This window comes from Olea europaea, chromosome 8, assembly GCF_002742605.1.
Source record: "Olea europaea var. sylvestris chromosome 8, O_europaea_v1, whole genome shotgun sequence".
NCBI classification, from domain to species: domain Eukaryota; kingdom Viridiplantae; phylum Streptophyta; class Magnoliopsida; order Lamiales; family Oleaceae; genus Olea; species Olea europaea.
In genome coordinates, this window is record NC_036244.1 from 3,601,912 (window position 1) to 3,615,160 (window position 13,249).

The 13,249-nt window shown below is 36.3% G+C and overlaps 1 protein-coding gene and 1 pseudogene across 1 annotated transcript; both read left to right on the forward strand.

The window, feature by feature from the left end:
* The first annotated feature begins 689 nt into the window (after positions 1-689).
* Positions 690-7,835, forward strand: LOC111398548 (protein ABCI7, chloroplastic). Its single transcript, XM_023025507.1, has 4 exons — positions 690-969; positions 3,744-4,930; positions 6,949-7,208; positions 7,298-7,835. The coding sequence occupies exons 2-4, from the start codon at positions 3,989-3,991 to the stop codon at positions 7,611-7,613; spliced, it is 1,518 nt and encodes a 505-aa protein (XP_022881275.1). The 5' UTR covers positions 690-969; positions 3,744-3,988; the 3' UTR covers positions 7,614-7,835.
* Positions 985-3,283, forward strand: LOC111398183 (annotated as a pseudogene).
* Positions 7,836-13,249: the final 5,414 nt, after the last annotated feature.

The following is a 13,249-nucleotide window of genomic DNA, read 5'->3' on the forward strand; positions in this document are numbered from 1 at the left end:
GTTGGGGGGGGTGTGGGGGGGGGGGGGGGGGGGGTTCTGCTATTAATCCTAATTATATTCTTTCTTTAGTTATAGTACAGAGTTTAGGGGTCTTAAATGCGAATTTTAAGTCAAGATAAAATCTTGGTTTGATCTCAAGGTCCTAATTTCTCACTTCATCGTATTATCAAGTTCTCTCTCTACACATATTGCTGCTACCGCAACCAATCATTGGCAGGCTAATCGAAGGTGGTGTCATCTCTCTAAATCTCTCTATATAAATATAGTCTATATGTGGTGTAGCGTATATGTATGGTGTGGGAGTTATTGAAGCTTGAACTCCATCTGTTTGATTGAATGATCCGCTTATAAACTACACTTTAAATTGCCCTGATACTGTCAATAAAAGTTCAATTATATTCTTCAACTGGTCATAAAAGTTTGATTTTCATATTTGATGCATCTCCTTTAATATTCATTTTATTTGCTGATTGTATAGTTACGTAAGAGTTAGGGGCGGAGCCCAATGAAGTCCAGTGCGGTCATATGCCGGCACTGAACTTTTAGGCTCCACCCCAAGCCCAAACGTTTTTTTTTTTGCAGTTTAAATTCATTTCCCTGTCCAACCAAGAGAAGCCCAGTAGCCCAATAACAGGTTAGCCCAATCAAACCCCATGACCCATTCAATTGAATCAATCGGCAATTGCACTTCGATTCATTCAATTTCAACCGGTAGCACACTAGTACTCGTCACTTCGCTCTCCGCCCGTCACTCAGCCGTGCCCGTCTTCGACTCAAGTCACTCAACCTCCTCCTCGTAAGTCCGCCAGTCTGATTTACTCTGTAGTCCGTAAGAGGCGTTGCTTCCTTCGCAGTGGTAGCTCCACGCCTCCACCGCTCCAGATAACCTTCGACTTCGAGGGCCGAGGCAAAATCGGCCGCCGGCGATTCTTCCAAGTTCCAGCAATAGGCAGCCAGCAGAAGAAGAAGGTGAAGCCCCAATTTCTAATTTTCCACCAATCCTGATTTTGAAGCTTTTTTTTTTTCCTTCTTTTTTGTTTTTTAGATTTGTGTAAATTGTAATAATATTTGATTTTTTTTGCTTGTTTTTAATATATGAAACTAGTACTTTGTCTTCAATTGCTCGCACTTCCTACAGTTGCTCTTCAATTGTTTTTTCTACCAAACAGTGAGTGAGACACACTTCCAGTTCATTGTTGCCTCAGCCTCTGGCAGTCTGTGATTGCGAGTTACTTACTCTGTTACTGCCTTACTGGATTTTGGAAATGAATTAATCTATTTGTACAATGAAATTGTACAATGACTTTGACAATGTGTAGAGTGTAAAGATCCTCACCATTGAATTCAAAAACAGTTTTCTGAATCAATGGATATGATGCCCACAAACTCTCACATTGTCAAATTTGTTGTCAAATTCATTGTACAAGTAGCACAATTGTTTTGGAAATAGTACATATTGCCCTGTGAAATTGTGGATTGCAGTGTGAATTGATTATGTGAAATTTGTGAAATGCACTGTGAATTGATTATGTGAAATTGTGAATTGCACCAAATTTTGTGAGTTGCTTCCAATATTTGTTATAAATTAAGTCATTTTTAGTAGTGTTGTACTATTGTTTTATTTTTTTGTCGTCATTAAATCTATGACCAAAACCTTGATGTTCGGCGTCGAATTTTTTTTGCCTGCACCGAACTAAAATCCTGACTCTGCCTCTGGTAAGAGAGATGCCTGCTTTAGCGGCAAACAGAGTGCTTCTTCTTGTTGGTGATTCTTTTTGGTTGAGAAAAGTTTCCGGGTTTTTGTGGGTAGCTCCAGTTCGTAGCAAATGAAAGTGTGCATCTCGCTCTCGCTAGTTTTGGTATAAAGAGTGAATTCGAAACTGCAAGTGGGAATGAGGAAAATAAACTGAATCAAGGGGTTTCCACAATTAAAATCCCTAAAAGAATAAAAAAGAAGGTTAATATTAGTGGAATTAAGGGTGTAAAGAAGAAAGAGAGAGTTGATATAGAGGCATTATGCTCCTTTTTTGCAAAATCATTTTCTGAGCTTGGCCTCCCGCCTTTATTAGTTGAGAGGTTAGAGAGGGAAGGCTATGAAGTTCCAACAGATGTTCAGGCTGCAGCCATTCCCCCAATTTTTAAGAATCATGATGTTGTTATTCAGTCCAATACAGGGTCAGGGAATGGCGTATCTTCTTCCAATACTTTCTGAGGTGGGACCACTTTAGAAGGATGTTGAATTTAGAGACAATATGAACATAGAAGCTGTGATTGTAGCACCTTCACGGGAGCTTGGAATGCAGATTGTGCGGGAAGTTGAGAAGCTTCTTCATCTTGGACCTGCAGATAAGAGATTGGTGCAACAACTTGTTGGAGGCGCGAACAGGTCGAGGCAGGAAAAGGCTTAAAAAAAGAACAAACCAGCCATTATCCTTGGAACACCTGGGAGGATTGCGGAAATCAGTGCCTCCGGAAAGCTTCATACACATAGCTGTCGGCACTTGGTTCTAGATGAAGTGGATCAACTCCTAGCATTTAGTTTGAGGGAGGATATGCATCGTATAGTAGGCTGGAGCATATGGTGTAAAAACTAGGCAAGCTGATCATCAGACTGTCATGGTGTGTCTGCAATGGTGCCATTTTCAGTGATTAGGGCAGCTAGGAGTTGGGGGTGTGATCCACTTCTTGTTCAAGCCAAAAATGTTACTCCACTAGAATCTGTTGCTCCCCGTGCACCTGTTAATCTGTTAGGAACTGCTTCTGATTCCAATTTAGGCACAAATTTACAGACTCTAGCTCAATGAGCCTACCACCTTCTCTGAAACATTATTACTCTGTTACAAAAATACAGAACAAAGTGGATATGTTAAGAAGATGTGTACACGTTGTTGACACCAAATGTGTGATAGCTTTCATGAACCACTCCAAACAACTAAAAGATGCTGTATTCAAGTTGGAGGCTTATGGAATGAAAGCTGCAGAGCTACATGGTGATCAGAGTAAGCTTTCTAGATTAACCATCTTAAAGAAATTTAGAAATGGGAAAGTGAGGGTGTTGTTGACAAACCTGAAAGGGAAATGCATAAGGCCAAAGATTGAAGCTTTGGTGCTTTTGAGTGGAAAAACTCAAAAGGACTTTACAAATTGGAGAGAGGAAGGGAGGTTTGGGAATGCTATTGCATTTTCCTTTTTGATGACAACAAGAATAGTGATAGTGAGTGCAGGAAGGTGTAGAATTGAGTCTCTAATTCATGGAGGAATTGTGTTTTCTCCCATTATGTAGCCTCAACCAATTGGTTGAGTTGGTCTAGTTCACGTGCATTAAGAGAAAAAATTAGCAACTGAAAGAGATGAAAGAATAGATTAGTAATTTGATGCATAAAGGTTGCCTTTTCAACGACCTTTTTTTAAAACAATCGTTTATCGCCTTGACTATTACAATATGGCCATTTTGAAGAATTCCTCTATTTTCTAACTATTTGAATGTAGATTATTAATCACTGCTGTTGCTTCTCAATTTTTATATTTGTTTTTGTTGTCATGGGCTTTTATGCTGTTGCATGTCTGTATTTTCGTTTGCGCATCATTGCTGATTTCTTATGTCTGTTCTTAATGAATTGTTTCCCATAGGATTTTTATTTATTCTTTTGTAATCTTAAAATAGTGATGCTTTACTAGAGTAATCTGATCTGATCCTTTTGGCTAATTACCATTTTTAATATTTATGCTTTTGGACTTGACAGATGAGCCATTGAATAAAAGCTCAAGCAAGAGATCGTTGAGCTGCACTTTATATCAATGATTGAATAACTCCATGAAATTGGGCTTTTGCGATTAATCTTGACAAATTGAAGATTCAAAAGTTGAATCCAAATAAACTTTGGGTATTCCCAATTCATCCAGTGTGGGGCTGGCTTTTTAGCTGAGTGAACTGAGTCGTGTTACTTCGTGTTCACAGCGAGTTTTTTTGTACCCTGCTATTTATACAATGTTAACAGCCCATTCGGTGGCCATCTCAATTGTGTCACCCATCATACACCCACCTCCAACCGCATTAACTTCCCAATCGATATCCTCTTGTCTTCCAAAACTAATACCGGGATCCAAGACCAGACGGCGAACCGAAAAAGCTAGAGTCTTTACTCAATCCCCGACACTTGCAGTCCTTTCCGACCCTCATGTTCTCCAACTTGCAGAAACTCTTGAAGACTCCCTCCAGTCATCATCATCTGCACCTCTGCCTCCTCTACAAAAGCTTAGAGACATATCCGCCCAATCCCTTCTCTCAACCCCATGGCCTTCACGCAAGGATGAACCTTTTAGGTTTACTGACACTTCTTTTATCAAGAACTCTCATATCGAACCCATATCACCCTCCAAGTCACGATCTTTGGCTTCTTTGCCAGTTTTAAGTGATACTCTTTTGCCTTTAAATGTTACTATACTTGATGGGTATGTGGTGGACTCTTTGTCACAGTTATCAGAATTGCCCGATGGGGTGTTTGTTGGTGGTCTGTCAAGCATAACTTCTGAGGCTACAATGAAAAGGGTGTCTGAATGTGTGCCAAATTTTCAGGGGGACTTGTTTTGGCTGCTTAATGGAGTGGGTGCTCCTGATATAATTGTTATATATGTGCCTGAGGGGTGTAGAGTTGAGAGTCCATTGCATTTGAAGTACTTCTCGCTGAAAGGGAGTGAAAAAGATTCAAAAACTTTGCCAATTTCAAATCCGAGGGTGTTAGTTCTGGTGGAGAAAGGTGGAGAGATTGGTATAGTCGAGGAATATACCGGCGTAGATGGGACTGATATGTGTTATTGGGCCAATTCAGTTATGGAAATTGTCATTGGGAATGGGGCGAAGGTCAGCCATTCTTATATTCAAACACAGTCCTTGGGTGCTGCACATATTAAATGGACTTCGGTTCGCCAGGTAAAAGTTCTAGTCTCATGTCAACTTCATGTGGTGGTCATCTTTTTTATTCTAGAGCTACGTTAGTGACTTAGTGTAGTTCATTTGTGGTTAATTAAAGGATGTACCAAAGTACTTCAAAAAACTTAAAACTTAAGGGGTTTCCTGATTCAATTCTTTTCACCCCTTTTAAACCTTTTTTTATTAAATAAAGTTATATTTTTCCCGGGAAAACTTGATGATCAGTGTATAGTCTACCGCGGTGAGTGATACTCTGTGAGACTGATAATTTTATATCAGTTAGTTTGGTGAAGACAGAAATCAAAGGCTATATATAAAACTTAGGGCTTACGGTTTCACCTTTTGGCATCTTTTTATCAACATAATGTCATAACTAGGAGTATGCTATTTGAAATTGAACCTAAATTCTTTAGAAGACAGTTAAAATTATGTTAATGGACAAAAATATTTTGGTCATCTTGCACAATCCAGAAACTGGCTGCCTGACCCGCTTTCTTGTTTTCTTATTAGCATTTCTTCGGCCTTTACAGTCCATTTAATTGAAACTGTTTTGCTACAGATAAGTTATATAATTTTCATGTCTAAACTAAAGTAGACTTACAAAATTTCCAAGCAGATCCCTCGAACAAGCCAAGTATATCCTGGAATTGTAATTTTGTTAAAGTTTCATTGAGTGCATCTAAAGCCACTTGGTCAGTCCTGTTATTGTAACTGAACAAGAGTCTCTCTGAAATGCAATTGAAGAATTAGTAGTTTAAGGAAGACAAATGTCATTGTTAAAAAAACTAACTTGTATCCTTGGACAGAGTAGTCTTGGGTGAGTTAATATTTGTAATGGTGAAAATGAGCTATGCTTCATTTTGGAACTAATTTGTTAGTACTGGATAGAGTAGTCTTAGGTGATTAACATTCGTCATTGTGGAAAATAAGTGATGCTTCATTTTGAGATTATACATTGCATACTGTATTTTTGAAAGGCTAAATTGAGTATTGAGGCATTTTGCTTCTGCGAGCAAGACTTAAGCCTCAGCATAAACAATTAAAATAAATTCAAGAAATTAGAGAATACAGAAAAATACTTATAGTAAGCCACACTCCAACAGAAAAGTCATAATAAGACATTTCAGTAAAATTTGAAATCTAATTTGCAACTTGGCAATTAAAAAGGATTAGAAAAGTAGCAAAATATTAACTTAACAAACCACTGGTCATGTAGCAAGATCACTAACTTACGATTATAGAACTAAAATGGAAAAATGAAAACCGAAACAAGTGACAAATTAGTTATTTGATTTTATTTATTTATTTTTTTTGCTGTGATAAAAGAAAATCCAGAGACAAGCAAGAAGACAGACAAAAGAAGAAATGTATAGAAGAAAAAATAGTTACGTGTCACAGGTCTCATGTCACCAGCCATTGAAAATTGCAACTTCACTTTGGTGGCTTGGAGTGGTGGGTAATCACACTTTAGTTGTAGGAGGCTAGGCTATTCCCGTTCACTTGTTCTCCTTTAATTTCTTATTCTTTTTTTCTAAGTTATTAAACTCTAATTGTATTTAAATAGTCCGAATAACCCTTAAGCATTCTAGATTTTGGGGAAAAAAAAAAAAAAAAAAAAAAAGCCTCAAGAGGTGAGGCAAATAAAAAGTCTAGAAAGCGCTAGGAAATGGAGCACACACCTCAGCCACACCGAGGCTTATGCCCTGTGGTGCCTCAGTAAGTCGAGGCTTAAAAAAGGCACTCAAGATGCAGACTTTGAATCTCTTAATGAAGGGCTCGGGCGTAAGGCTGGGCATTTTTTTGAACATAGATTGTCAATTGCCTATCAATGGTCATGACTTCTGTGTATGGCCTTATTCATGGCTCCTGCTAAAATGCTGCTTACAAACAATAATCTCGTCTTCACAGAAGCAACCTTATTTGTGGACCATGGATATATGACAGAGAATGCTAAAACTACTAATAATTCTTGGACAATGCATCTCATGATTGTCAAACTTAGGCTGATTATTTTGCAGGAATCAACTAGCATCTATGAGCTCACAGAAGTAAGCACCGGTGGAAAATTGAGCAGGCACAATTTACATGTGCAGCAAGTCGGGCCAGAAACTGTGACAGAGTTATCAACATTTCACTTATCAATTGGTGATCAAATACAAGATCTACATAGTAAATTAGTGTTGGACCATCCACGCGGGGTTTCTCGTCAACTTCACAAATGTATCGTGGCTCACTCTTTGGGGCAGGCTGTTTTTGATGGGAATGTACAAGTCAATAGGTAAAGTTTACGCAAATCTTTGCAATTTCTCGTTTTACGTTAGTGCTTATAGAATTCAAATGTTTGTTAAGTTTAATTGGTAAATGCAGAGATGCTCAGCAAACAGATGCAGGACAACTAACAAGGAGCCTTCTATTGAAGCCTCGGGCTACTGTCAACGTTAAGCCTAATCTTCAAATCATTGCAGATGACGTCAAGTGCTCCCATGGAGCTGCGATTAGTGATCTGGAAGACGACCAACTCTTCTACTTCCAAGCTCGTGGTATTGACATAGAAGCTGCAAGAAAAGCTCTTATAATTTCATTTGCGGCTGAGGTGATAGGGCGTTTCCCTAACACTTCGGTGCAGAAGAAAGTCGAGGGTCTAATGAGAAAATTGCTTGATCCTACAATTCCTTCAGGGTAAGGATTGATCATTTGTGTAAAACTCTTAAGTGATGATGTTTTGCAATTTAGTTATTGCTATCTTCCAAAATATACAGATCAGAATTCAGTTCTTGAAGTGAAGAAAGCAAATTATTCAAGTTATTGTACCAGTTTTTGCTATTTCAAATTTTCTATAAATTATTCTCTTTTATTGTGTATGATATGATAAATTCCAAGTGAGGTCGTTAGCTTTGTGGACCAATTTTCTTCTTTTATCAAGTCATATCTTTAGCTTTCTAGAATATTGTCTTCTTTTGGCAGCTATGAACGCCTTGCTCATTTTTCATTTTAGTTAATAAAAAAATTAGTATCAGCTTTACTTATAAGCAAACCTTTTAACATTACAATCCTAATTATTAGGTATTGTAAATTCAAAATATAATTGCTTTCGTCTTTGTTATAATTTTTATTTTTATTTTTATTTTTATTTTTTAATTTTGGAAATGATAAAGAGTAATATTAATATACACACTCAAAAAAGGAAAAGAAAAAGAAAATATATGTTGACTTTTTAACATTCTCTAACAAGGACGTTTTTTTAGAGAGTGGAGGAAAAAAAAATCAAAAAAGTACTTGAAGCCTTCTCTCTTTTTTATTTTTTTTTTTTTTTTACAACAAGAAGAGAATTTGCATAGTTAAAAGAGAAAGAAAAAGACGTCTGAAGAATTTATTAATATACAAATAGAGCAATATGTCAATGCACATTTTACCTGTAACTAGTCTATGCTACGTGCGATGCACGAGTTGTGTATGAATTATGGTTTGATTAGCGTATGTATTGAATATGTTTGAAAATATATGGGAAGTTGGAATTATTGGCAAGGAACTAACCAGTTATCGAGTCGATCACTCGTCTTTCTTCCACAAAATGTCATTTTTCTACCAAAAATTGCAGAATCAATTAAATCTATTAATAATGAGAATTCAAGTCATAGTTAGTCAAAGAAATACTCCATTGGACAGTAAAAGCATTCCAAGCAAAAAAAGCTAGCACCATAGCAGTACATTCTTCAACAAATTATAGTAGATATAAATGTATTATTGTACAGTAAAAAAAATAATTCAAGGTAAAGCAGAAGTTAGAACATGAAAATCCTAAAATTCTTCATCAACGACTATTTTCCTTAATGGAATGTTGAGTGTTGTTCTACAACGCTTAGGTGTCCATTTGTGATGAGGAATTTGAGTAGTGTAACTAAACTTTAAGGCACTGTATTGTTAAATAATGCTTTGATAGATATTTCATTAACTCAAACTCTGTAGAATTCAAAAACTCCTTAACATTACTCAATACTACATCTAGTTTTGTCCAATATTGAGATTCAATATTTTCGAAATCTAGAAGCTTATCCTCCATATGTATGCTTCTAACAATACCCGGATTTTTCTTGTCCACTTCAGAAGGAGGGAGTGAATATTATAAAAATGAAGCTCTCCTTCAAAGGAATCAGTTTCTTTTTAGAAAATCAACCTTTTACTACATAAAATATTCTAAGCTGATCTTGTCGACTAAATAAACTAATTGTTGAATCTCAAGAAGATTTGGTAAACTAAGGACACAAGTAGGCATATTTTGGAAGAAGTTACAAATTCACATACAAACTAACAAGTGATATCTTTATTCTTATACTGGGAAAAAGTGTGTTATCAGTACTTCGAGAGAAGTGGACTATTAGAAATTAATAGAAGGTAAAAATGTTATCTAGATTGTGTACATATCTAAAGCATTTAACCCTTTGAGCAACAACTACTAAAATAGTTGCGGGAACGCAATTCTCAAGGGGTAAAAAAAGACTCTAACATTTAACAAGTTTGAAATAAATTGCTTCTTTGGGATAAACTATAATACATGATACTTACAAGATACCACCCTTCTCCATTGCCTTTCCTGAGGCAACCCCAATGGTTTTTATGTCCTCATCTCGTTCATTTGAACTAATAATTATATCTCCAGCTACTAAATCATTAATGTTCAAAACTGTCAAATGAAAAAATTGAACAATGGATTGGGAAAAATAAAGAATTATTCCAATTCTAGTTGCACTTTCATTGCTAAAAAAAGGATGTTTGGAACTATCCTGAACAAGATTCAATACATATGCCTGGAGATGTGAACAAAAACTTCAAAGCATTTACCATAGTACATTTAGCAACTTAACTCTAGGAAAGAATATCCAAGTCTTAATTCTTATGCTGGTGAAAACAGCTATAACTAAAAAGTAACTTAGTGAGAAACATCACTGGTAATTTGACATGATTTTCTTTTATTATTTACACTTTGAGACAAAATGTTTACAAAGATACAAAATTAATCTGTCTGTGTAAGATTTTTTATGTATATCATGACTCATGAGATTAGTAAAACTCAAGGATATGCATAGTAAATAAAGGAAAAAGAAAGGAAAATAAAGTTAAGTTATAGTTATGTAAAAATTAGAGGAAAAATGAACAATGCACTAATTTCCATTAGTTTAATACTAAACAAAGTGAAAGAGGATATTTGGTATTAAATCCTTAAATGATATGAAATTGAAAATCTAAAACTGAATTTTGTGACTAATGAATCCAAACAGCATTCTGAATTCGACTGAAATTTAAAGGGCACTTCTTCAAAACAATGACAATACAAATAACATTTTTCCCTTGTTAAAATAGAAGTACATTTTTTCGTGATGGATGGTCAATGAAGTTTGTAAGAAAGTTATGGAATTCCATAATTTGTTCCTAATCAGTTTCTAATTTTATGTTGATTTGTTTTCTATTTAAATAAAAGAGTGATTCTCTCCATTTGTTCCAACTGTAGCTAAAATTAAGGAGATCTAGTGACATCTTGTAGTCAGGGATTTCCTATAAATATCCCAGTTTATTTCTTTGTAAATAAGTGAATAAAAATTAGAGTTTTCCTCTTTTAAAATCTTCATGGTATCAGAGCTTGATCTGTATCCATTGAAATGGTAAAAATCTGAATGGCAATTCCAGCCACTTCCTCTTCAATTGAAGAAACTTCCAACTAAGAAGACACCCCTTCCAACATTAATGGCGGATCTGATAGCTTTGTTATGCCCATCACTGGGCATAAGCTGAGCGAAAATAATTACCTCCAATGGAGTCACTCAATCATGCTATTCATCTGTGGGAAGGGAAAAGACAATTTCATAACTGGCGCAAGGCCTACACCTTCGATGGAAGATCCAAAATATAAGGCCTGGAAGTCAGAAAACAGCATGGTGATGTCATGGTTAATCAATTCCATGACCAAAGAAATCGGAGAGGACTTCATGTACTACAAGACCGCTAAGGAAATCTGTGATGCAGCTAAGGAAACCTACTCAGATAATGAAAACACTTCTGAATTATTTGAGATAAAAGGTATCCTAAATGATCTCCATCAAGGGGAACTTACTGTTACACAGTATTTTAATACTTTAAATAGATACTGGCAGCAACTAGACCTTTTTGATGATGCTAAACTTGACTGTTCAGAATGCAGTCTTAAGTACAAAAGATTGTTGATAAGGAAAGAATTTTTAAATTCTTATTTGGTCTTAATAAAAATCTGGATGAAGTAAGAGGAAGAGTCCTAGGAATGAAGCCAATTCCTCTAATCAAAGAAGTCTTTTCTAAGGTCAGAAGAGAGGAAAGTAGAAAGAAGATTATGATGGGAAACTAAGTCTCACCAAACCTGAGTGAGAGTTCTACTCTTGTGGCAAGCCATGCAAATAATTTACCAAATGACAACAGCCGACAAAGAAAAGGAAGAAGACCCTGGTGTGACCACTGCAGGAAGCTCGGACACACAAGGGACACTTGCTGGAAACTACACGGAAAGCCGATCAACTGGAAATCGAAAGTAGCTGTTGAAAGTTGTGGCTTCATGTCCACTGGAGGAGAAAAACCTGCACCAGATTCCAACCTTTTCAGCATTGAGAAAATTGAGTTATTGAAGAAATTGATTAGTCAACAATCCTCTTCTCTTCCCAATTCCATAGTTTCTGGTTCTGTTGCTCAAACAGGTAACTTTTCAACTGCTTTGAGCACACAAATGGAGAAAAGTAGTTCATGGATTTTTGACTCCGGTGCATCGGATCACATGACTGGTAATGCTAATCTGTTTCACAAATATGCCCCAACTTCTAAGAATTTTATGGTTCGAATTGCTGATGGATCATTATCTAAGGTTGCTGGAATAGGATCTGTTATTATTGCAGATAACTTAACTCTAAATTTAGTTCTCTTGGTTCCAAATCTGACTTGCAATCTATCGTCCATTAGCAAGCTTACCAAGGACCTGAAATGTGTTGCTAATTTTTCCTCCGATCATTGTGAATTTCAGGACTTGGAATTAAAGAGGATGATTGGCAATGCTAAGGAGTGTGCAGGGCTTTATCTCCTTAAAAGTCCTAATAATCCTAAACAAGCTCAAACTGCAAGTAGTATGTCGCTTTCTGTTTATCAAAATTTGTCTAATAAAAATAGTGCAATCATGTTGTGGCACTATAGATTAGGTCATCCCAATTTTTTGTATTTAAAAAGGTTATTTCCTACATTATTTCATAATAGTAATGCCGAGTTCTTTCAATGCGAAGTGTGTCAACTCTCCAAACATGTGAAAAATCACTATCCAATCCAAGGGTACAAAACTTCCCGACCTTTCTCAATCATTCATAGTGACATATGGGGACCGTCTAGAGTAAGAAATATCATAGGCGCTCGGTGGTTTGTGTTATTTATTGATGATCATACTAGGATAACTTGGATATACCTAATGAAAGAAAAATCAGAGATTGGCCCTATTTTTAAAAATTTTGCTAGCATGATCGAAACTCAATTCCAAACAGAAATAAAAGTGCTTAGAACCGATAATGCCAAAGACTATTTCAATTCTATACTTGGCGAGTATCTTGATAGGAATGGGATAATTCATCAAAGCTCATGTGTCGGCACACCCCCAACAAATTGGGTTAGCATAAAGGAAAAATAGACATATTCTGGAAGTGGCTAGATCTATTATGTTCACTACAAATGTCCCTAAACAATTTTAGGGAGAAGCAGCCCTCACAGCCACATACCTCATTAATAGAATGCCATCAAGAGTTCTAAACTTCCAAACACCTTGTCAAAACCTTCTCCTTCCCTATCCAAATTCACGAATTACGTCATCCATACCATTAAAAATATTTGTTTGTCAAGCATTTGTACATATTCATGAGCAACACCGAAGCAAACTTGACCCAAAAGCCATCAAATGTATTTTTCTTGGTTACTCTCCCACTAAAAAAGGCTACAAATGTTATTCACCTATCACTAGAAAATTTTATACTTCTATAGATGTCACCTTTTTTGAAAACCAATCATACTATCCAAAAATTCACATTCAGGGGGAGAACTCATCTGTACAAGAATGTAATTTTTTGTTTGATATCGACACCTCTCTATCTAAAGCTGAGCCCATTACCTCCATTCCATCAGAAATTAGACCAAACACCTCTCCATTTGAAGTTGAGCCCAATACCTCCATTCCATTAGAAGTCAGACCAAACACCTCCATCCCATCAGAAGTCGAGCCAATCGCCAACTTCATTCCTTTGGAAACAGAACAAAATTTGCCCAGTAACC